Genomic DNA, 23445 nt, shown 5'->3' with positions numbered 1-23445 from the left:
CAGTAACCGGTGCACCCATCTGTTTCTTAGCATCTGTAACCTTGGACATTCACTTCCTGGGCTTGTCAAGATATCAGCTTTTCACCAGGCTCCAGGCTGCTACCTTGTTCACGTCTCCTCTACTGTCATATACTCCATCTACTTAATCAACACCGTGCCTGAATCTATGCCTGTGCAGGACACTGTTCCAGGCGCAAGGCCCAGAAGCACACCTATGTGAGGTATGGGTGTTGTTCCTCTCATAACAAGAGATGATGACATTACACTACATGTGACACGTGACAGGAGGGGGGGGCGCGGAACAGATTCTAGCAGTCTAGAGTTGGTTCTGGCACCCACACGGAACTGCTGAGAAAGTCAGCTTATGACACAGATACAAAATTTTGCTTTTCTTTATATTCAGGTTTCTCATAGGGTACACATTACTTTCTAGACTTCAAAAAACTTTCATTAATGGAGCCAACAAAACTTGAATTATTACAGCTGTAATTACCACTTCAAGGCATCGCTGGTCTTGAAATCAGCCCTATTCCCCCACGCGGCTGGTGCTAGAAGCCAAGCACAATGCAGGCAAGCTGCTTAACGGCAGCGAACAGCGAGCGAGCAGCATGAATACACCCTCTCCTGGTTTTCCAGTCCAGACAGTGATTCAGTGCCTGGGCCTAGGCACGGCAGTAGAGTTGTCCACGCTGCTCCCGCCCTTGGGGCTCCTGCTCCGTCCGCCTTCAGGGGTTTAGTCCGGGAGGCCGGCGTGGCTCCGGCCCCGGCCCCGGCGCCCTCTCCGACTCCAGGAGCGAGCCGGGCGGGGGGCAGGGGCCTTCACACACTAAAGGGCCGGAGGAGTCGGGGGCGAGGACCTCAGCGTTCCGGCCGGTCAGGGGTTTCTCAGCCGGCTCTCAGCAGGACTGAGCCCACACGAAGCCCCGCACTGACGCCTTTAACGGCGTTCCTTCCTTCCCCGCCTCACCCTTCCGCGGGCCTCGCGGAGTCACCTCCTAAACAAACGATTTGCACCTCAGTCTTGGTTCAGAGCCGGATTTGGGGAGGAACTCAAGCCAAGACAAGGACTCCTTTGAAAATGTGTGGAAAGACAAGGTGTCCCCTCCTCGGAAAGCATGTCATCCTTTTAAGAAACCCAGGTAAGATTCGGTGATTGGGGCCAGAGCCCCAGAATCACTCCCACTTCCCTCTCCCCTCTTCCTCAAGAGGTTCCCGAGGGGCCATGCCCAGGGACCAGCGGCCTAACCAGAATGAGGGGATTCCTAGGTGAACCGCTTCGAAGTGCCTAAGTAGCCTTCATAACCCCGTTTAAAACCATCTTCGCAAGGCTGGCGCCCTCTCCGTGGTTTCCCAAGCTCCCTAACCCGTGGCAGGAGAAGAGGCGTCAGCCGGCATGGCCGACCCCCGTTTCCAGCAAGGTTTCTGCTGTGCCTTCAGACTCGGGAACTCTGGCGGCGCTGCCGTGATCGGAATCGTCTGGAGACTCTTCAGTGTCCACCTGCTGAACCCGCGCTCACGTCGCAAGGTCCGGTACAAGCGCTGCCTCCAAGTCCGCCCGCCGGGCAGAAGCCGGCCCTCGGCTCCGCGCCCGCCGCGCCCGGCGAGGGCGTCGCTGCCGCGTCGGCGGAGCTCGGCGCCGGGCCCGCAGCGCCCGGCGGGGCCTGGGTGACGGTCTCTTCCGTAATGGCCACGGCCGGCCTGAGAGAAGCTCGGCCTCGCCCCCTGCCCCATCCCCGTCGACACGCTCGTGGCCGTTTCACTCAGCGCGTTCAGTTTTCACCTCCATTTCCCCCATGGGCCTAAGCGGCCGGCCGGCCTGAGAAAACAAGTCCGGTGAGGTCACCCACGAGTCGAACCCCTTGAAACAGGCCAAGTCTCACTTGTTGGACGGCCTCCGCGGCTTCAGGGGGGAAAAACCCCAACTTCCGGAGGCACCCGGGACGGATGCTCCTGGGAGCTCCAGACCCAAAGCTGAGAATGGACAGAACGCGCTCCCAATAAGGTGGCTGAGAGAACTTCCGGCTGCAAAAAAGTGCCGTCACGGGACAAGCTTCCAGTCCCACTCGGTCCGTGGCCCAGGGCCTTTTATCCTAGTTGGCAGTCTTCCCGACCCCAGGGCTCCCCCACCCAGCTACTCCCTCCGGCTTCTCCACACCCAGCGGAGCCGTTTGCACGTCTCGAGGGTGTGACGGTTACGTCGTGACGTCGCTCGGGAGAAGCGTAAGCGAGCAGAGTACTAGCGATCTTGAGGGACTGTAGCCCTGGTGCCGAGAAGCGCGTTGAGGGGCTGGGGGCGGGATTAACACATGACTGACGTCGACACACACCCATCGCCTTTCTGATTCCGTCTCAAACAAACCAATGAATGCGACAACGGAGACTGCGACGTGCCCCCGCCGCCAGAAGTGGCTCCGCCTCCTCCACTCGGCCGCCGTTGGTCGCCATGCTTAGTGTGGCTACCGCCGCTGTGCTACTTGGGCACTGCTCTGGCTCTCCGATGCCCTCGCTGAACTTCTTCCTAAGCACTCCTTCCCTTGCACTAGCAACTTCCACCTTCTCGGGCTTTTTGCTTGCTCGCTGCTAACCCAGCCACACTTAAGATGGCGGCCGGGGGCGGGCCCAAGGCGGGGCGTGCCCGGCGCGGTGACGTCAGCGCGCTGCGTGTCGGCAGGTGAAGGGAAAGTTTGGCCCGTGCCTAGGGCTCGGGTGGAGGGCGGGACAGAGGGGCCGGGCCCAGGAGAAGCTCTTGTCGCTGCTGCTGAGGAGGCCGAGGCCGGGACTTGGACCGGGCCGGGGAGTGCCGGACGCAGAGGATCAGGAGGCGAGGTCCGCCGCAGCTTCGAGCCCCCGCCGCTCTGCCGCGCGGTGACCCCGCACCCAGGCGCGATCCGGACCCGTGGTGGCTCTGGAGGAGATTGGTGGGGTCGCGGCGGCAGCGGTTGGGGGTGGGGAGAGGCGCGGCGAGGAGAGGAGAGAGGTCAGCGAGTTTGAGGGAGGATCGAGAGCTGTGCTGCCGTCATGTCCGAGGACTCGAGCGCCCTGCCCTGGTCCATCAACAGGGACGATTACGAGCTGCAGGAGGTGATCGGTGAGAGCTGGCGCCACTGAGTGGGGAGGCACCGCTCTGGGCAGCGGGTGACACGCGGGGTCGTGGGGACCCGCGGGAGCTCGGGGAGCGCAGCACTCACAGATATGAATGGGCGCTCGTGGGGCCCGGAGGTTTGTAGGGCGCGTGGGTGAGGCTCCGGGTTTGTGCAGCGCGTGAGGGGCGAGGAGGGGATTTTGAGTGGCGCGCCTGTGGGGCGGGGTCGGGTGGGTTTAAGGGGCTCAGGAGAGGTTTGTGTCGTGATAGATGTTTCAGCCTGAGCGGCAGATGTGTCTTGGAGAGAAAGGAAAGTGTAGGCATGGGGCAGGCCTTTGCAAGGCTGTACAAAAAAAATGGGCTGTTGGAGTTGTGGCACTGCCACCCATTTGGGGGATTGTGGGATAGGGTGCTCTAGTTCATTCCCGCAGCGGTGCAGGAACCCTTGAGTGCCCACGAAATGCCAGGCATTGCTGGGGTGGAGCGGGGGATCCTCTCCAGACGAAGCCGCAGGTACTGCACTGAGCAACGTGGGCACAGCCTCCAGCTGCTTGGGACTGACTTTGTAGTCAGGGAGGCAGACATTAAATAAGTAGACAAATAAAAACAATGACAGGTTTTGGCAAATGCGAGGAAGGAAGGGAAGATGTTCTGAGAAGGAATAACGTGGAGACCTCCTTAGGGTGATTTCGGGAAAGATCTCTGAGGCATTTTAAGTTGAGCGCTGAAGGATGGTGAGAAGGCAGCTGAAGAGCCTGGGGAAGATTTTTTTCCTACGGAAGGATGAGAAAACACACTGAGGAGGGAAAAGGCTTGATGTGTTTTAGGAGCTGAAGAAAGACTGGCAAGGACAGAAAAAGGTAAGGGAGAGACCAGATCATAGGGGCCTCCCCAGCCTTGGGAAGGGTTTTGGAATTTTCAGTGTTATTAGAGAGCTTCAAGCAGGGACATGATCCAGTGGGTCTCGCTGCGGTGTGTGGAGTGGATTTGAAAGGGGTCCAGTAATACCAGTTGGTATAGACCAAAACTTGCACGTAGATTGTAATTCTCAGAAAGGCACAGTCACTCGGGGAGGAGAGGGACTAGGGCTGATGAGGGGGGTATTTGTTGGGCAACAATAATCCAGTGGCCAGAAATAAAAAAAAAGGGGTGGGTTTAGTTAAACAAACTCAATCCAACCGACCTGAGCAGACCCCTGTGTATTGGAGGAAGGAGATTGTCTACTTTGCTAGATCAGCATCCTGTCCTAAAATTAGTTTTATAACAAAGACTGGCTGAAAACTCACTAGCTGTCTTGGGGGTGTGAGTGTTTATTGTACTGTATCTGTGTTTCAGAGACACTTTGTCATATTTCTTTTTTTTCACTTGCCTCTTGTTTCAAAACAAATCTGGGCTAAGTTTTGTCTGAAAGACATCTCATCTTTTTCCTTAAATCACTTCATAGGCCTGCGTTCTTACTGCATGCTGTCTTGACATGTACTGGTTGGTTCTAAGGCCAGCTACCTAGGTCTCTGTCTTGATAGACTGCTTCTGGGCCCCTCAGAGTTTCATATTGAAGGAAGAGATGAAGTGGGAGATTCCAAAGTAATGTCTGAAAAGTAGGGTCCCTGTGATTGTTTTAGAAGAGTTTTTCTTTCCTTTTCGGTGTACATCTTTTTAGGGTGAGGACGGTGCTTGTAGTCATTCTTAATGCCTTTATTATTAAGGTGGTGTAGGACTTTAGACATTTAGAGACTGCTGTCCTAAGACCAATAGGGTGTCTGTGAGTGGGGAAAGGGGAGTCTCTGTCCTCTGGGATAGGGTTAGTCTTTGTCTCGTTCTCAGAGTAGCCCATGGATAATAGGTTAAGAATGCCAATGTGATTTGACCACTTTATTTTTTAAAATAACTTTACTGAGGTATAATTTAATACCATAAAATTCACCCATTTTTAAGTATAAAATTCAGTGGTTTTTAGTAAATTTACTGTGTTGCGAACCAATCAGTATAATCCAGTTTTGGGATATTTTCATCTCCTCATTGAGATCCCTTGTGCCTGTTACAGTGAATCCATGTTCCCACCCCCAGCCCCAGGTGACGACAAATCTACTTTCTGTCTCTATAGATTTGCCTTTTTGGGACATTACATATAAATGGGATCATATAACATGTGATCTTTTGTGTTTGGCTTTCCTTTAGCATAGTATTTTTATTTTTAAAAACAATTTTATGGAGGTATAAGTTATATACCATAGAATCGACCTGTTTTAAATGTATCCTATAGTTTTTTAGTAAATTTAGAGTTGTTCAATCATTACCACAATCCAATTTTAGAACATTTTCCTCATTCCAAAAAGATGCCTCATGTCCATTTGTAGTCACTCCCTGTTCCCATTCCCTGCTTTAGGCAACCACAGATCTACTTTCTGTCTCTATAGATTTCCTTTTTCTTGACTTTATATAAATATAATCACATAATATGTGATTCTTTGTGTTTGGTTTCTTTTATTTGGCGTAATGTTATTTTGAGGTTCTTTCATGTTGTAGCCTGTAGTATACATTACATTTCCTTTTGTTGGGCACCACTCGATGGACATCGGGTTTCTGCTCTTTGGCTGTGAGCATTCACATCAGATCTTCATGTGAGCACATTTCATTTTTCTTGAGTGGAATTGCTGGATCATATGGTAAATTTATGTTTAACTTTTTGAAGTGACTGTACAATTTTACATTCCCATTAGCAATGTAGGGAGGTTCCTATTTCTGTACACCCTTGCCAGCATTTGTTGTCTGTCATTTTGATTGTAGCCATCCTAGTGGGTGTGAAATGGAATCTCATTGTGGTTTTGTTTTGCATTTTCCTAATGACTAATGATGTTGAGCATCTTTTCACATGCTTGTTTAGTAGCTTTCCATGTATCTTCTTTGCTGAAATGTCTCTTCAAATCTTTTGCCCATTTGGGTTTGACTTTGGGTTGTTTTCTTAATGAGCTATGAGGGCTTGTCTGTGTATTCATTCTGGATATGAGTACTTCACCTGATACATGATTTCAGAAATTTTCTCCCTGTCTGTAGCTTGTCTTTTCAGTTTCTTAATGGTGTCTTTTAAAATACAAAAGTTGTAGCCCGGCTGGGCGTGGCTCAGCGGTTGAGCCTCGACCTAGGATCCAGGCTGTCAGGGTTCGATTCCCCGTCAGGGCACATGCCCGGGTTGCGGGCTGCAGCCGATCAATGACTCTCTCATCCTTGATGTTTCTATCTCTCTCTCTCCCTCTCCTTTCCTCTCTCTGAAATCAATAAAGATATATTTAAAAAAAAAAAATACAAAAGCTGTAAATTTTGATATGAGTTTGATTTATCCCTTTTTTCTTTTATAGGTTGTGCTTTTGGGGTTGTAGCTAAGAAATCTTTACTAATCAACACCACAGAGATTTTTTTCCCCTATGTTTTCTTCTGAGTATTATAGTTTTAGCTCTAACATTTAGGCCTCTGATACACTTTGAGTTAATTTTTCTGTATGGTAAACCATCTTTTTTACAGATGAAAACACTAAGACATAGAAAGATAAAATGACTTGTGTAAAGTCATAGAGCTAATTAGCGGTAGAGTCAGTACTAGTGTTCAACTCTCCTGTTTTCTTTTTCGGGACCCTTGTTCTGGCATCTGTATTTGATTGGTTTTTGGATATAAACGGGAAAATGGTGGTCAGAGTCTGACAGATTAAAGGAATATCTGTACAATGAAAAAATCTGACAGGGACAGATATTTTGTTGATAACCCTTTCGGATGTAGTAGGATTGGTTCTCTTTGGTGTATCCTATTTTTAATTTTTAATGTTCTCCCTCTCATTAGTAAGTTCCTGTCACTCCACTCCTCACACTCTTACCCCACCTTCCCAGTCAGGAGGGGGCAAAAGATTTTCCTTGAGTTACCACCTAGTACAAGTAGCAAGGCCCAGTAAAGCAGTGTATTCTTATTCTAACTTTGCTTCTGTAGCGAAATGTTTGGAATACAGAATTTTGTAATAAGCTGTGGTCTTCAAAATAAATCTTTTGATTTCTTCAGATTTCACTGTTATTTCAGGAAACAAATGATTGGAGGCCAGAGAAAAGACGGTTTGTGGGAGGTCATTTGAATTTTCAGTTTTCAAGAGATTGTATTTTAAGGAAATGGTATAATGGTGTCTTTCTCACCAAAGCACATATATTTATTTGAAGTGTAATTTTTTTTCATGTGTGCCGTTTAGTACTATATATTTGTGGGGTTAATATTTCTTACATGCTGTTTTGTTCTTTCTCTTGTAAAATCCTATAGAGAAAATTTCCTTCCTCAAACATAATAAAAGCGTACAGATTTGGAATTCAAAGCATACAGATTTGGAATTCCTTTTAAAGAATTTTATTATCCTTCGCATGCTCTGACAAGATTTGAAGTTCTTTAAGTATATTTACTTATAAAAAATGTTAGTATTGTTCTCACAATAAATCATTCGTCTTTTCAGTGTTTTTGAGCTCCTTTCTAACCCGTTATTGTGTTAGAATTTCTGATCAGGTATTCAGTAGCCACATGTTTTGATGTCTAAAAGAGTGGTTTCCAAATACAGATTCCAGGATCCCACCTCTAGTTCCTCCATAAATGTGAAAGACATCATGCTCTATCGACAGTTATTCTTAATGGTTAGTGTATTGTCTTCCCCTGATTGGGAGACTTAGTTATGGTGACATTTTAATAAGGCCAGCTTTGGGCCAGCAACCTCATAGGGTTGTATCAAACAGGGATTGAATTTGGCTTCATGTAGTGGAAAATAAATAATAGTAGCTTAATAAAATAACAAGAGAACCGGAGTGGCAGCCTAGGTGCCATCAGACAACCAGGCTACTAGTTTTTACTCCACTGCATTTAGCACATGACTCTCACTCTCATAGTTGCAAGATAATTGTTCCACCTATAGCCTTGTGCCTGTGTCCAGCGCCAAAAGAAAATGGCAAGAGAACAAAGGCACGTGACAACTTAGTTGGCTCCCTTTCAAAGGACTTTCTTTCCTGGAAGCCTTACTCAGTGACTTCCATTTCTTTATTGGCCCAAACTGTGTAATTGGACCAATTGCAAGGGAGGCTATGAAATGAAGCTTTTTAGCTGGGCACATTATTACTTCAAACAAAATTAGGTGAAAGTTTTGTTATTAGAGAAGAAGGGAAAATTGTATGTTAGATAGGCAACTAAATGTTGGCCTCAGGTTTGTTTTGTTTTTTAATTAAAATAGTTTAATAAGACATTGCAAGTAAATAATTTAACCTGACACAGAGTATTCAGTTAATAAATGTTAGCTTTAACCTAAAGAGGCAGCTGCCTACCAATTAAGAACATGGTGTTGAAACATCATGTGGTTCTGTTTCTAGGCCCTACCGTGCCTCTTCTTAATCTGTGACCTAAGTCGTACACTTTCTTACACTGCTCTTCTTACATTGATTTGTAAGAGCAATAATACCTAATTCATGAGATTATTGTGAGGGTTATTTAAAAATTTTTAAAAATGTTTTTATTCATTTGAGAGAGGGGGAGACAGAGGGATAGAAACATCAATAATGAGACAGAACCATTGATCGGCTGCCTCCTGCACGAGCCCTACTGGAGATCGAGTCCGCAACCCTGGACATGTGCCCTGACCTGGAATCGAACCTCGACCTCCTGGTTCATGGGTCGCCACTTGACCACTGAGCCACGCCAGTAGGGCTATTGTGAGGATTAGATGAAAAAAAGAAACACAAGTAAAGAAAGTGCTCAGCCTAGTTCTTGGCAGGCAGAGCAAATGCTCAGTAAATGCTAGTACTCATGGTGGTAATCATGAGGTGATGCCCAGGGTGCTGGGCTGCTTTTGTGTTTGTTCTGCTCCAAGTGGGTAATCTTTTTTTCTTGAAAGTACGTGCCACTACTTGATTGATTAATTTGTTCAACAAATATTGAATTCCTTATGTATCAGGCACTGTTCTGAATGCTAGAGATAAGCAGTAAAAGCAGACAGACAAATCCCTGCTTTTTTGGAGTTTGTAATCTGCGATTAAGGACAAAAATAAAGCAGAGAAAGGGGTTGGGGACTTCTGGGGCCAGAGGTGAGTTTTAAATAGATCAGGATAACTGGGCTACGAGGCAGAGAGTAATTTTGTAAGGGTCAAGGGTGGAAGGAGAGGTTATCCAGGGGGGAGAGGTAGTACGGGAGGTGGTGAGAAGCAGTCAGGTGATATAACATATTTCGAAATTGGAGATGTGCCCTTGGATTGGATGTGAGAAGACTTGAAGATTTTTGGCTGCAGCATCTGGAAGGATGAGTTACCATCCATTGAGATGGGAGATCACCAGAGTGAACAGGAGAGAAAGGGATGATTCATTGCAAAACCATCAGGCTGATTGAATGATTACTCAGACATATGATAGTGCGCCTTTATTTTCATCTTCATATGCAGAGAATAGGGTGATTTTTATGAAGACTATTCTTGCATCTGTTTCACCAGTTCTAGGAGCTTTAATTTTCAATATGACTGACAAGAGGCCTCATTTAGAGGAGGGTTACAAAGTTGTAAATTCCCGTATTTTCCATGGTTCAGGTGGCAATGCCTTAGTCATCTTTCATAATGAACACTCTGGGCTAGCTCGTTAGTAAACGCAAAACCTTATTTAAAAAATACTTAAAAACGAATCTTTAGAATGTGTGTCTGCTATAGTGATGGCTGGTTGAAACTTTGGGGAAAATATCTTCAAATGATTTGATCCATTTGATAGGAATAATATCCTGGGTTTTTTTTACTTTTTTAAATTTCTGGGCCTAGTAAAGTGGAGAGAGACTGAAAGTTTTTAGTCCCCATCATATATTTGGTCCCCTCCTGTTCTGTCTCAGGAGATGAAGTTACCCAGTTTGAAGGATTTCAGGAGAAAGTTCATTCATATGTTTGTGCATGAATCCACTCTGGTGTGTAATGTGTGCTAATCCTGCAGTGAAAGAACTAACAAGCAGAGGGACAGCCAGCGCGAGAAGCGGGGATGCAGGGATCGGTGCGCCGAGATGCACCGCGGTGTATAGGGTGCGAGTTTGAATTTGGATGTTGTATTCATGCTGTTTCTTTTACTATGTGCAGTGTACACTGATGTTTTCTGTTTGATTCTATTTCCTCTAAGAAAAATGATGGTTGAAGCCAATAAGTTGACTTGTAGTTTGAAAAATTCCACATGAAGGAACCTGCTTTAAAGAAGAGATGAAACATTTTCAAAATTTGTATCTCTAATCCTGTTCGGTGCAACCTCTGTGGAAAGCAGTATCGAGTTACCTCAAAAAATTAAAAATGGAACTGCCTTATGACCCAGCGATTCCACTTCTGGGAATGTATCCATAGAAACCTGAAATACTAATTTGAAAGAGTATATGAACCCCCTCTCTTCATTACGGCGTTTTTTACAGTAGTCAAGATCTGGAAGCAGCCCAAGTGCCCATCAGTAGATGAATGGATAAAAAAGCTGTGGGGCATTTACACAGTGGACTACTACTTAGCTGTAAAAAAGAGGGAAACCTTACCCTTTGGGACAGCATGGATGAACCTGGAGAGCATTATGCTAAGTGAAATGGCTAAGAGAAAGACAAGTACCATATGATTTCCCTCATTTGTGGAATTCAGTGAACAAAATTAACAAAAACAAAATAGAAATGGACTTATAGATAGAGAACAGACTGACAGCTGTCAGACGGGAGGGCGGTTGTGGGACTGGGTGAAAGGGGAAGGGATTAAGCAGAAAACAAGCAGACTCCTAGGCACAGATACCAGTATAGTGATTACCAGAGGGAAGGGGGATGGGAGAAGATAGGAGAGGGTAAAGGGGGGATGAATGGTGATGGAAGGGGTCTTGACTTGGCTGATGAACACACAATACAGTGTACAGATGATGTATTACAGAATTATACACCTGAAACCTAAAAAATTTTATTAGCCAATGTCACCCCAGTAAGTTCAATAAAAAAGTAAAAAATTTTTTAAATTTTATTTTTCAATTACAATTTACATTCAGTTATATTTTGTATTAGTTTCAGGTGTACAACACTGTTTTTAAATTCTTGCAAAAATTAGTGAGTAGTTAAAATCATTATAAATAAATTAAAAAATATGTTTTTCTGTGTCAATTAATATGATCATATGATTTTCTTTCTGAACCTGTTGGTATAGTGTATTACATTGATTTTGATTTATAAAAAATATTGTGCCAGCTTTGCATACCTGGAGTCCGTACCACTTGGTTGTGGTATATTATCTATTGCTGAATTTGATTTGCTAAGAATTTTGCAGCTAAGTCCACGAGAGATATTGGTCTGTGATGTCTTTGTCTGGTTTTAGTCTTGGTAATTCTGGCTTCATAAAATAAATTGGGAAGTGTCTTTCTTCTTCCGTTTCTGAGAAACATTGTGTAAAATGGCTATTCTTTCAGTATTTGGTAAGATTCTCCACTGAAACCATTTATGGCAATTTTTTTTTTTATCCTCACTCGAGGATATGTTCATTGATTTAAAAAAAAATTTTTTTTTTTGAGAGAGGGGGAGGGGAAGAGGGAAGGAGGGGAGAGAGAGAAAGAGAGAAACATCGATTGATTGCCTCCCATATGCACCCTGACTGGGTATCGAACTAGCAACCTAGGTGTGTGCCCTGACGGGGAATTGAACCCACGACCTTTTGGTGTTCGGGATGACACTCCAACCAACTGAGCCACCCAGCCAAGGCATCGCGTCTGTTTTTTGTTTTGTTTTTTGAGAACTTTTAAATTACAAGTTTGATTTTTTAAAATAGTTGCAGGATTAGTCAAGTTACCTACTTCATCTTGGCTGAGTTTGGTAGTTGTTTTTAAAGACTTGGTCCACTTTTTTCTAAATTGTAGAATTATGAGTTAAAGTAGTTTGTAGTATTCCTTTTTTTAAAATTGAGATAAAAGTCACATAACATAAAATTTACCATTTTAAATGGGTACAGTTCATTGGGCTTTAGTCTAGTCACAGTGTTTTGCAACCATCCCCACTGTCTGATTGTGGAGTATTTTTCACACCGGGAAGGAATCCTGTGCCATCAAGCAGTAACTTCCCATTCTGCTCTTCTCCCAGCCCCTGGCAACAGTTCATCTATATTCTGTCTTATAGATTTGCCTGTTCTGGACGTTTCTTATAAGTGGAGTCATACAGTATGTGGTCTTTTGTGATTTTTAAAATTTTTCATAGCATAATGTTTTCAGGGTTCATCCATGTTGCTTCATGTGTCAGTACTTGCTCCTTGGCCCATGGCTCTTATCATCCTGGCCTCTGTTTCAGAGTATCATATCCTTCTCTAACCCTCCTGCCTCCCTTTCGTAAAGACCCTTGTAGTCCAGGACAGTCTTCTCATCTTTAATTTAACTTAATAATGTGCAAAGTTTTTGCCATATAAGGTAATGTTCACAAGTTTCAAAGATTAATACGAGTGCATCTTGTGGGTGGGTGGGAGGAGCATTATTTTACCTGCCACATAGACTTTAGATCTTTTGTTATCTAATCCACACTGCTCCTTGAGGCTCTGTTTGTTTTTTGTGTATATGTGTGGGCTTTTTGTTGTTGTTGTTATTAGTCTATTTTCTCTCTGTTTTTTAGATTGAGGAAACTATTTTGGAAATTGTATGTTTCAGTTGTATAATTTTCATTTGGTACTTTTTTATACCATCTGTTTCTTTGCTGAGAATTTAAATTTTTTGTTTTAAATGAATTCTTCATTGTTGAAGCATTTTTATAATAACTGCTTTAAACTTCATGTGATTCATTTTCATGTTGGCATCAGTGTGAATGTCTTTTCTCATATAAGTATGTTTTTCCTGGTTCTTGGTATGACAAGTGATTATTTAAAATTTTTTTTTATTGTATCCTGGACATTTAGGGTACTAATGTTAGGAGACTCTTGGTTGTTTAAATCTTCTGTTTTAGTAGGCAGTTACTCTATTTAGGTTTAGTGTGTAGGCCTGGCCTACTTTTGTGAGCTGTGTAATTCCTATGATAATTTCGTTTTTCAGAGCTCTTGCTGTGCTAATCTCTTCTGCTTTATTCTTCTGGTACCTCAGGAACTCCTGTTTGATCTGTACATGTGTTACTTGGGCTGACTGGTGGGTGTGGGTTCCCAGTTCTGCTGCTAAGGGCAATTTGGCTGGATGTTGCCCCAAGTGTGGGACTGGGACCTTGTTGCCCCTGTGGTGGGTCTGGCCTTGTGCTGTCCGGGTCTGGGGTGGAGACCCTGCAGATGCTGGCTCATGCTGTGGTGGGTTGGGTCCCCCACTATCTTGGGTAGGGATTGGGAAATCTATCTCCCTCTGGCTCTCTGCTGGGCTTCTCTTTTCACAGTCCTTTGGCCAGAAAGCAGGATTTTCTCGTCTGTTTGTTATCTGTCTGTCTCTTGGTGGTTTCAGGTTGCAGGCTGTCCTGGTGCCCACTTATGGATATTTGGGAGATAAAAGGAAAACCCAGTGAACTCACAGTGGTGCTTTTCCTCGCACTCTGAGGTCCCTTGCCAGTTCATCGTCTTTCTACATTTCATAGTTATTTTATGATTGTTGAATTATTTCTAAGGTACTTAATTGTATTTATAGGAGAGGAGCAGAGAAATATGGGCCTACACTAGCAAATTCTTGAACTGGAACCCTAGCCATTTTTATTTTTGGTACTGGTATTTATTGCCAATTCTATGAAATGGTTGAGGCTTTTGCTTTTAAAGACAGCCAGCTTTTTAGAGTGTGTGTCTGCATCCGTTGAGTGTAGGAACAAGATAAGGGTTAACTTCTCATTTAACTTGTGTGGGAATTAGAAATGTCTTGTTTTTAACTACCCATCTATTTATTTACTTATTTATATATGTATTTTTAGGGAGTGGAGCAACGGCTGTGGTCCAGGCAGCATATTGTGCCCCTAAAAAGGAGAAAGTGGCAATCAAACGGATAAACCTTGAGAAATGTCAGACGAGCATGGATGAACTCCTGGTATGTACGTCTCATATTTCTTTAAGTGGAAAGGTGTACTTGTATGTTCATGTTAGAGTGGGAAATAACTTGAAGTTTTTTATTCCTTTTTTAAGAGTTTGTGATTTTTTTTCATTAATAATAATGTTTATTGTAAAATACATAAAAACTCAGGTAAGTAGAGAGCATATATAGTCATAATCCTCTCATTCTGAGATTTACACTTGCTATATAATCTTTCAGACTGCACATTTAAACATCTTTGTATATTTATGATAATGTAATCCTATACTTGTTCTTTTTTAACTTCTTAAAAATATGTTTTATTGATTTCAGAGAGAGGAAGGGAGAGCGAGAGACAGAAACATCAATGATGATAGAATCATTGATCCGATGCCTCCTGCACACCCCCTGCTGGGGACCGAGCCTGGAACCTGGGCGTGTGCCCTGACCAGGAATCGAACTACGATCTCCTGGCTGAATGAAAGTTTATTATTTATTATTTCATGATTACAGAAACTGAGGCTCAAAGTTTAAATGACTTAACTAATTTCACAGGAAGGTAATAGCAAACATCTTTTCAGTGCTAGGCACTTAAGTGTACTTGAACCTCATAAACACCTCTGTGAGATAGGTAGTAGCTCCATTTTATAGCAAGGCAGTAAATCATATGATAATGACAGTCTGGATTAAAAATCAGGTCTTTCTGACTAAAGTCTATTGTTTTCTACTTCATTTAATACTAACAAAATGATTAGAGCCTAACTTTCAGAGGAATGGAAATTTGATATAGCTTAATAAAAGGAAAAAACATTAGTTAGACTTCCATAAATTTTGGCCACATATTCCAGTAAGCTTTATATTGCAAATGTAGTATTTATGTACATATCTGGCAGATAGGTAAGAGTTTGGGAAGTGACTTTTAGTAAAGCAAGTGTAAGGTAATTGGCTTTTGGGTTGGGGGGGCAGGCAGGTAAGATCCCACTAAACCCTGAAGACACATGAGGAGTATAAATACTGCCTGATTTATTTGTGGCGTTCATGATGTCAGAACCAGAGGTCTGAGTGCCAAGAGAGCTCTGTTTCTGAGAGATATGAAGCCCTTCTGTTTACCTTAAAAAATTTAGTAGATCAACACAGCAGATTTTAGATGTGGTGATTTTAAAAGTTAGTTTCAAAATTATCTTTATTATAATGCAAAAGGGTGCTCTGAGTTCTCCAGAGAGTACTGATACAAACCTACTACAGGTGTGTAATCGTGTGACAGTTATTACTGAGGAGGCAGCATATTGCTCCTTTCTCTTGTCAAAATGTTTTCTTGTCACAACCTTTGCTAAGTGTGATGGGAAAATCAGCTGTCAGATCTACTACATTTATTTTCTCCAGAGATTTTACTCACAGGTTTTTCTCTAACAAAGGCACACAGTGAAGTATTTTGAGACTTTTCTCTAGTAGATGCTAGGACTAGATTCATTGGACAAACACTGAGGGGAATGTGTCTTGTCTTCTACCAAGAGGCTCACAATATAGTTGAGACTAGATGCTCTGCTGTACGAGGCAGAACAGGACAAATGCCTAGGAAAGGTACCAAGTACTGTGGAAGTAAGAGGAGGAAGCAAGCTCCCAGTTGCGAGGATGGAGGCCTTTGTGGAGGTGTTCGTGTCTTGGGCCACCAGGGATGGGGGACTTTGAACAGGCAGAGATGGAGACCCTGCTGGGCAGGGGTTTAGAATCAGGAATGAATAGTATATTCAGATATATATATATATATATAGATATATATTTACATATCTATATATATATCTATATATATATACACACACATATATATTCATAAATAGTAATATAATGGAAACAACATTTTTATATAACAATTTTTAACGATATTGTGTAGAATGCATTCTGATTTTCTATTCTGTTTTTTTGTTCGTTTTTAACACAATTGACTAAATTTCATGACCCATATGAGTTGCACCCCCTAATTTGAGGGGCACTGTACTACCCAAAGAGGAACTGAGACTAGATTCAGTCATTGCCAGTGATAATGGAAAGGAAGACCCAGGTTCCGGATACATTTTGTAGGTGGAAAACTGTACTAGAATGAGCACTTTATGAGGACGGGGACTTTGTTTTGTTCGCTACATGAATGAATAAATTAATTAACATTACTCCGGGACTGACTGAACTGTGTGAAGTGGAGGAAACTGCCTATACTGGGGTAATTAGAAAACCTGGTAGTAAATAGTAGAAATCAAGATGAGTAAGTTTCGTGAAGAATGGAAAGTCCTCCCTTGCTTCAGAAAGCTTCGGGTGGAGAGCTGAAAGTCCAAGCAAAAGGTCTGCCATTAGCAGATCCTAGAGGACTTGGAAGAAAGCACTTCCACTGGCAGGGATGGGATTCACTTCTAAGTGTTGAGGAAGCTGCTGGGAAACTTGAGTCAGAGTAATGTACCACTTTTGCAAAGCACTAATGTGTATTTATTTTTTATTTTTTGAAAGAAAAGGGAAATGGGTAATTTCAGTGGGAGTTAAGGTAAAGGAAGGCCCCCCCTTGAAGGCACGGAAGGGAAGAAAAGGAATATTTAAGGCTCTTCTGATCTTTCCGTTCTAAGGTTCTCTGATGGGCTCTTATCAGAAAACCCTTTGTAGTAACCCTTTCCAGGATTAAGTCAAAACCCTTAGCTTAACATTTAAAACCTTGGACAATTCGACCCCCCCTTTTTACATTATGTGTATGATTTTCCATCTCTCACCTCTCCCACCCAGTTATTCCCCAAGTCCTATAGTATCACCTCTTGACTCCCTCTCTTCATTCATTGCTGCTTTTTAAAAACTTTCTATTTTGAGGTAGTTTTAAATTTACAGAAGAGTTGCAAAAAGTGGTACAGAAGTTCCCATATACTGTTCACCCAGCATCTCGTAAGGGTAGAATGACCACAGTAGAGTGACGAAAACTGAGAACTTGGTTTTTATCGTTTTTCAGGCCACCTTCGTCTCCCACTCAGACCCTGGCAGCAGCCTTAAATAGAGGCGTTGCCTCCGGGCTTGCTTTTCCGCATTTATTTTCTACATTATAGCTGGAGTGAATTTTATGAAAAGGTAAATAGAGTTAAACCTTTGATACCTTTCCATTGCTGAAAGGATGAAACCTAAATTCTTGAACACAGTTACAAAGTCCTTTTTGATATGGTCCCAGGTAATTAAACAATCAAAACTGGTAAAAACCTTTATCTTTCCTATTTCAGTGTCATTGGAGTCAAACTAATTATAGGAAGCCTTCCTTGATAATCACTCCTTTATTTTGATAATTTGCCTCAGATGAAGTCATGTAGTATCTTGTATTTCCCCTGTTAAATTGTTGTCAGTCTGTGTTGTGAGTGTCTGTCTACCTCTTCACCAGACTGTGAGTTTCATGAGGGCTCACCATTGTGGTCAGGCACCTAGCATTGTGCCTGGTAACAGCAGAAGCACTTGGTCAATATCTGTTGAAAGCATGGAGTGTTTACCCCAGATAGGTTTACTCATTGGGTCCTATAATCTCTTCCATATCGCATCTTTTTTTTTTTTTTTTGTAATTATATATGCCTTTCACCTTGTACTTGCCTACCTTAACTGTTTCCTCATTTGGCATGTATGTGCTGTCCTACATATTCCCTCTCATATGTACTTATCTTATCTCTTCGAACCCTTTATAACTATGTCAGCAGGCAGGTGTTTTAGTTCCTTCTTCCTTTCCTTCATATTTACTTAGCTTTTAGTATAGAAGATTGTGCTGGTGACTTTGGGGGTTTCAAAAATACATATGACAGGGTCCTTGCCACAAAGCAATTTATATTCAAGTAGAGTAGATGAGAAAAGAAACACTCGCATTTATTGAGCACTTCTTATGAATTGGGCATTATGAGCAACTTGTACATGATTGATTTTACTGAACAAATACCAAGGTCATAGGACAAATGCGTGAATCAGTAAAAAGCTGTATAAAGTGCTGTAGGATTCATTCGTTCATTCAACAAATATTTATCAAAGGTGTACTGTGTACCAGGCACAGTGATAAGTGCCAGAAATACAGAGTCTTAGTTCTCATTGAGGTTACAGTTTTATGAGGGATACAGAAAAATAAACAGGCACTTACAGTGTAGTATGCCAAGGTCTACAATGTTTAGAAATCCACTTTTAAGTCCTTGCCTTCTAGGAGATCTCTTTCTAGCAAGGAGGGACAGACAGACAAGCGCCTAGGGTGCTATTCAGTACCTGTGTGCCGTAATGTAAGGACACATACAGGGAGCTGAGAAGCCAAGGGAAGGGATGGATACCTGACGCAACCGGAGCAAGGAAGAAATGATATTTCGACTGAGTTCAGAAAGAAGAATTGGTGTTTTTAGTTAGGCAGAAATAATGAGGGAAGTGTATTTGAGGCAGAGGGAACAACAGGGTTAAATGTCCATGGTTAGAATAGGCTTGGCTCACTTATAGTTACTGTGGCTGGAGCATAGGATTGAGGTATGTTGGGGTGTAAGGGTGAGGGAATAGGAATGAGACTAGAGAGGTAAGCAGGGCCCTGGTCACACAGGGCTTTACAAGGCATTTTATCATACCAAATCTAATTTAAATTCATTAACAGAGATTGTGTAAGCTTAGACTTTTGGCTCAGGTTTCTACTTTGAATTTAGTTTATGACCTTGCCCTGTTTCATGGTATTTCTCTTTAAAGTGAGAATTGTTAATCATTTCACAAAAATGGGATGAAACAATATTTTGAAAGAAAAAAACCCAGAAGCAAACAAACACCCACCCTTTGATTATTAGTAATTATCCTCTCTGGCTGTAAATCCAGATTTCCCAAGATGGTTTTTCAAGGGCACCTTGAAGTAAAAATATGTGTCCCTGTGGAGGCCCCCGGGTGCTGTGCCAGGCCAGGGTGTGGTGAATAGTGTGCGTCTCTAGTTTCAGAGAGCACTGGTGCAGCGGGTAGAAGGAGCAGAGTTGGAATGGATTGAGGGAAACTAAGTGGTTTTTGGTTTTAACCATTTTTGAAGAGATCAGGGCCATGGGGATACCAGAAAGGTTGTGACATGGTCTTGGGATTCCCAGTCTGTATTCACTAACTTGAAGTATTGTTTTAGGGTTGCCATCTAATGAGTTACTGTGTTTTCTTTGTAGAAAGAAATTCAAGCCATGAGCCAGTGCCATCATCCTAATATTGTGTCTTACTACACATCTTTTGTAGTAAAAGATGAGCTGTGGCTAGTCATGAAGCTGCTAAGTGGAGGTGAGTAAAATACAATGAAATGTTAACTTCCATGGGTTGAAAAGTTAATAAAAATGTTCTTTTCTATTCTGGTTTGGTTTTCGTGGACATTTGCATTCAAGGAGATACTGGGAATCTATTATCTGCTAACAGTGCTGGTGTCAAGCTGAGGCAGGCCTCACACATTGCATTTGGCTGCGTGCCTTTTTGTTGTTAACCTCACCCGAGGATATTTTTTCCATTGCTTTTCAGAGCAAGTAGAAAATGGGGGAGAGAGAGAGAAACATCGATGTGAGAGAGACGCATCAACTGGTTGCATCCCGCACTCGCCCCATGCCAGGCGCAACCCAGGCATGTGCCCTTGACCAGGAATTGAATCCTTGACCGGGAATCAAACCTGAGACCCTTTGGTGCACCAGCCAGTGCTCTAACCACTGGGCAACACTGGCCAGGGCTGATTGTCATGCCTCTTAAATTTCTCTTAATCTAGGATGAACCCCTCCTACTTCTTCTCTTCCATGATATAAATTTATTGAAGGGTCTGGTCTGAAAGGTCTGATGTAACTATCTTGTATGATGTCCCACATTCAGGATTTATCTGGTAATTTCTTTATGATGCTGTTTAACTTGATTTCTATTTCTCTGTTCCTTGCAAATTGAAAATTAGATCTAAAGCCTTGATTAGATTTAAGTTAAATATTTTGACACAGTGTTTTGTAGGTGATGCTGTGTTCTTCATATCACATCATGTCGGGAAGTATTTGCTATTTGGTTGTATCTTTAATGGTGATGTTAATTTTGATGGCTTTAGATTATGATAGCCAGGCTACTCCCTGGAAAGGTTAACTTTTTCCCCCTTTTCAGCTAGCAGGTAATTTGTGAACTAATACTTTGGCACTGTGAGTATCTAGTTCCTCATAAGTCTTTTGTCTAATGGTTTTAGCATCCATTAACAGTCCTTGCTTGAATCCATTAATTTGTCAGGGCCTGCAGAATGGTGGTTTTTCTTATTGCATCCTTTCTGTTACATTTATAAACTGGCTTTCTTCTGTGTAAAGGAACTTTACCTTATTAACTAGGGCTCTTTGATTAATCTGTATTGTAATCTGTATATTAAATTTTAAAGAGTAGAGTTAGTTTAATAATCACCTCCTGTGGTAGCAAATGAGAGGGTCCTCCCATCCCCCATTGGGTAAGACTGTCATTTTAAAAAATATTATTACATAGACTCAAGGATATTTCTATATTCAGTGTCTTTCAATCAGTTATACTCTATTCTTTTGATGCTCAGGTTGGCCAAAATTTTGTCAGTGGGAGTTGACCATCAGTCTTTGAAAGCTTCCTTGTTTTTTGGCTCAAGATTTCCTAGGCTTATGTTTCTATTAATTTTCTGAGACCCAGAACCAGCCAATATTCTTAGGAGCTCTGATCTTTTTTATAGGGAATGGTATTTAGAAAGCAACTTGGATGCTTTGGATGCTCTTTGCTACTACTTTCTCATTGTTTCTAGTTGAAAGATCTTGGAAATAAGTCATAATTTGACATTAATGCTTCCAATTCAAGTTTCATATTACAGACCTTTAAAACTTTCAAATTACGCTTGAATCTCGTTTCTCTTACACAGAAAATCTTGATCCCCAGCATTAACATCATTAACTATGTGCTTTATCCTGCAGTAAATATGCAGTTATTTCTGCTTTAGTCCTTAGAATAAAATATAAGTATTGCCACTGCAAACAGTGGACCCTTGGGGTGTATAGTTTGGACATTTTGTTACAGTTACCTGAAGATCCATGCCATGTAGTAAATTAGACATTTTGCTAAGGTATGGATTTAAATCCTGTGGCAGGAGTGAGAGGACTAGTGAGAGATGAAGCCACCCAACTTTCCCATTACTATGCTGCTTGGTTTTGTTTACATATGTATTTTGTGTGGGAGCGTGGTTTTCCATTTTAGAATGCAGGGTTACAGAAAAGAAAGTCCATATTTGTTTGCAATTTTAATATCATACCTCATTAAACACTTCACTTCCCCAGAGAGGTTGTAAAGGAAAGAGCACAGGCTTTAGAATTAAATTCTAACTTTCCTACTTAGCAGTTATATGTCATTGGGCAGACTATTTCAACTCTTTGAGCCTGTTTACTTGTTTGTTAAATGGGATACTTTTCTGCACTTCAGAGTATTGGGGAAGAATAAACGAGATGATATTTGTGAAGCCACCACCACCGTGCTGACGTGGAGTAAGGTGCACAGGAAATTTTAGTCATTAAGAATAATAATCCCTTGTTATTTGATGCTTTTCAGTGTAGCCAGAATCACCTTTTTGTTTCAATCCCATTAGTGACACACTGGAGAAACTGGATTGCTTTGTTAAAGGCCCTGTTCATAAGATGGTTGGAAGCCTTGCTAACACCAACCACCTTTCAAGATGGTGGTCAAGCATGGTTCTTTCAGTATGGACAGATATGGGAATCTTAGGTAATACTGTATCTTTCATTATTGATCGCTTACAGCATAATTTTCTTTATTGTAATTTACAAAAATGTACACTACAAAGTTTTTAATGTTTGCTAAAAAGTCCTCTGATGAATTAGGAATAAATTGTCTGCTTAATTTTCTCATCCACACTTGTATGCCAGCCTGTCCTTTCTGCTACACTCCTAAGCAGAGTGATATATATGTTTTTAAAGAATCCATGTTCTCTTATATGTCCTGAACACAGAAGGGGCAGGGCATATATCTGGGTGGTATCTTTTAAATGTACCTTTCTGTCCCTCCTGGTCTTAGGACAGTGCCCAATTTTTTAGCCTAGCACTCAGCAGATTTCCTGGAGGATAATTTTCAAACATGTTTCAGGCATTAATTCTTTTTATAATTATATTTTTATAAGTCAGCATAATCTTACATCTCAGCCTTTTAAAATATTAAAAATTATTCATCTTTTTTAAGAAAATGAAATCTTGCATTTGTGGTTATGGAGCGAATACACATTGTAACCTTCAGAGATACATTATGCAATGTTAGAACACAGTAAGTAGAACTAAGCACAACTTTCATTATTTTTAATAGGAGGAAACTGTGTGAAGATAGCTCAATTAAAATTGCATTCATCAAATACTAATGATCACCAATACACTGGTGAATCAAACTTTTGGTTCCTTGCTCTTATGGATCTCACAGCTAGTAGGGAAAAGTTACAATAACCTAACCTTATTGAGGGAGAATGGATTTATTTTTTAATACTTCCTTGTATCTATAATATTCTTATTTTTTGCTAATTAAAACTCTGTTGTTGGATAATGAGATTTATCAGTATAGGAAGTTAATATTTAGAAATTAGAAGCACTTTTATCTAAATAGCTATTTCTACAATTTATTAGCACCAAGCTTCAATATAAGATTTTTAGAAATCAAAGTAATTAAGAAAGCTTTTGAAAGGAAAGAGAGAGAAGTCTACCTGTAGGGTTAGAAGTGCAGCATGCTGATTAAATCATATGGAAAAGAAGGGGAGACCTTCCAGGACCAATACTTTTCAGTCAAGGATGACAATCTTAGTGGATTGATCATCCCTCCACTTATAAAAATTGTATTGATGGGTGACTGAACCTGAAAAGACATTGTTATCACAGGAGCTCCTTTTTTTTTCTTTTTAAAAAATATATCTTTATTGATTTCAGAGAGAAGAAGAGAGATAGACAGAAACATCAATGATGAGAGAGAGTCATTGATTGGCTGCCTCCTGCACGCCCCCGACTGGAGATCGAGCCTGCAACCCGGGCACGTGCCCTGACCAGGAATCGAACCTGGATCTCCTGGATCCTAGGTTGATGCTCAACCTCTGAGCCATGCCTGGCCAGGCCACAGGGGCTTCTTATGTAGCTTTGTTCAGAACATCTGTTCTGGACATAGACTGGGGGTGTGCATTGCATTAACTTCCCCATTGATCATTAGATGGTGCGAAATTAATAAAAATGGTCTAAGATTCTGAAAAGGAGTTCCTGCTTCAAACTTTTTAAACTTTTTATGTGCTCTAGGGTCTCTGTTGATCTGTTTCCCTGACCCACCAGCCTGAAGTTCCTTCAAAGTCAGCAGTCATACCATATGTATTTCAATATATTCTGTGGCACTGAGTTCTA

The 23445-nt window shown here is 42.0% G+C and overlaps 1 protein-coding gene across 2 annotated transcripts in view; it reads left to right on the top strand.

The window, feature by feature from the left end:
• Nucleotides 1–2775: 2775 nt before the first annotated feature.
• The window catches only part of OXSR1 (oxidative stress responsive kinase 1), a 68573-nt gene continuing 47903 nt past the window's right edge, over nucleotides 2776–23445 (top strand). Inside the window, exons 1-3 of one of the 2 annotated variants that reach the window (XM_016196179.2) lie at nucleotides 2776–3088; nucleotides 13968–14080; nucleotides 19222–19330. In XM_016196179.2, the coding sequence (XP_016051665.1) occupies nucleotides 3019–3088; nucleotides 13968–14080; nucleotides 19222–19330 (292 nt within the window). In that variant the 5' untranslated portion in view covers nucleotides 2776–3018. The remainder of the gene's footprint in view (nucleotides 3089–13967; nucleotides 14081–19221; nucleotides 19331–23445) is intronic. The other variant, XM_016196180.2, reaches the window with a different exon arrangement.

Source organism: Miniopterus natalensis, chromosome 15 (assembly GCF_054644295.1).
Source record: "Miniopterus natalensis isolate mMinNat1 chromosome 15, mMinNat1.hap1, whole genome shotgun sequence".
NCBI lineage: Eukaryota > Metazoa > Chordata > Mammalia > Chiroptera > Miniopteridae > Miniopterus > Miniopterus natalensis.
Note: the sequence above shows the minus strand (reverse complement) of the source record. Positions and strands in the feature narration are given on the sequence as shown.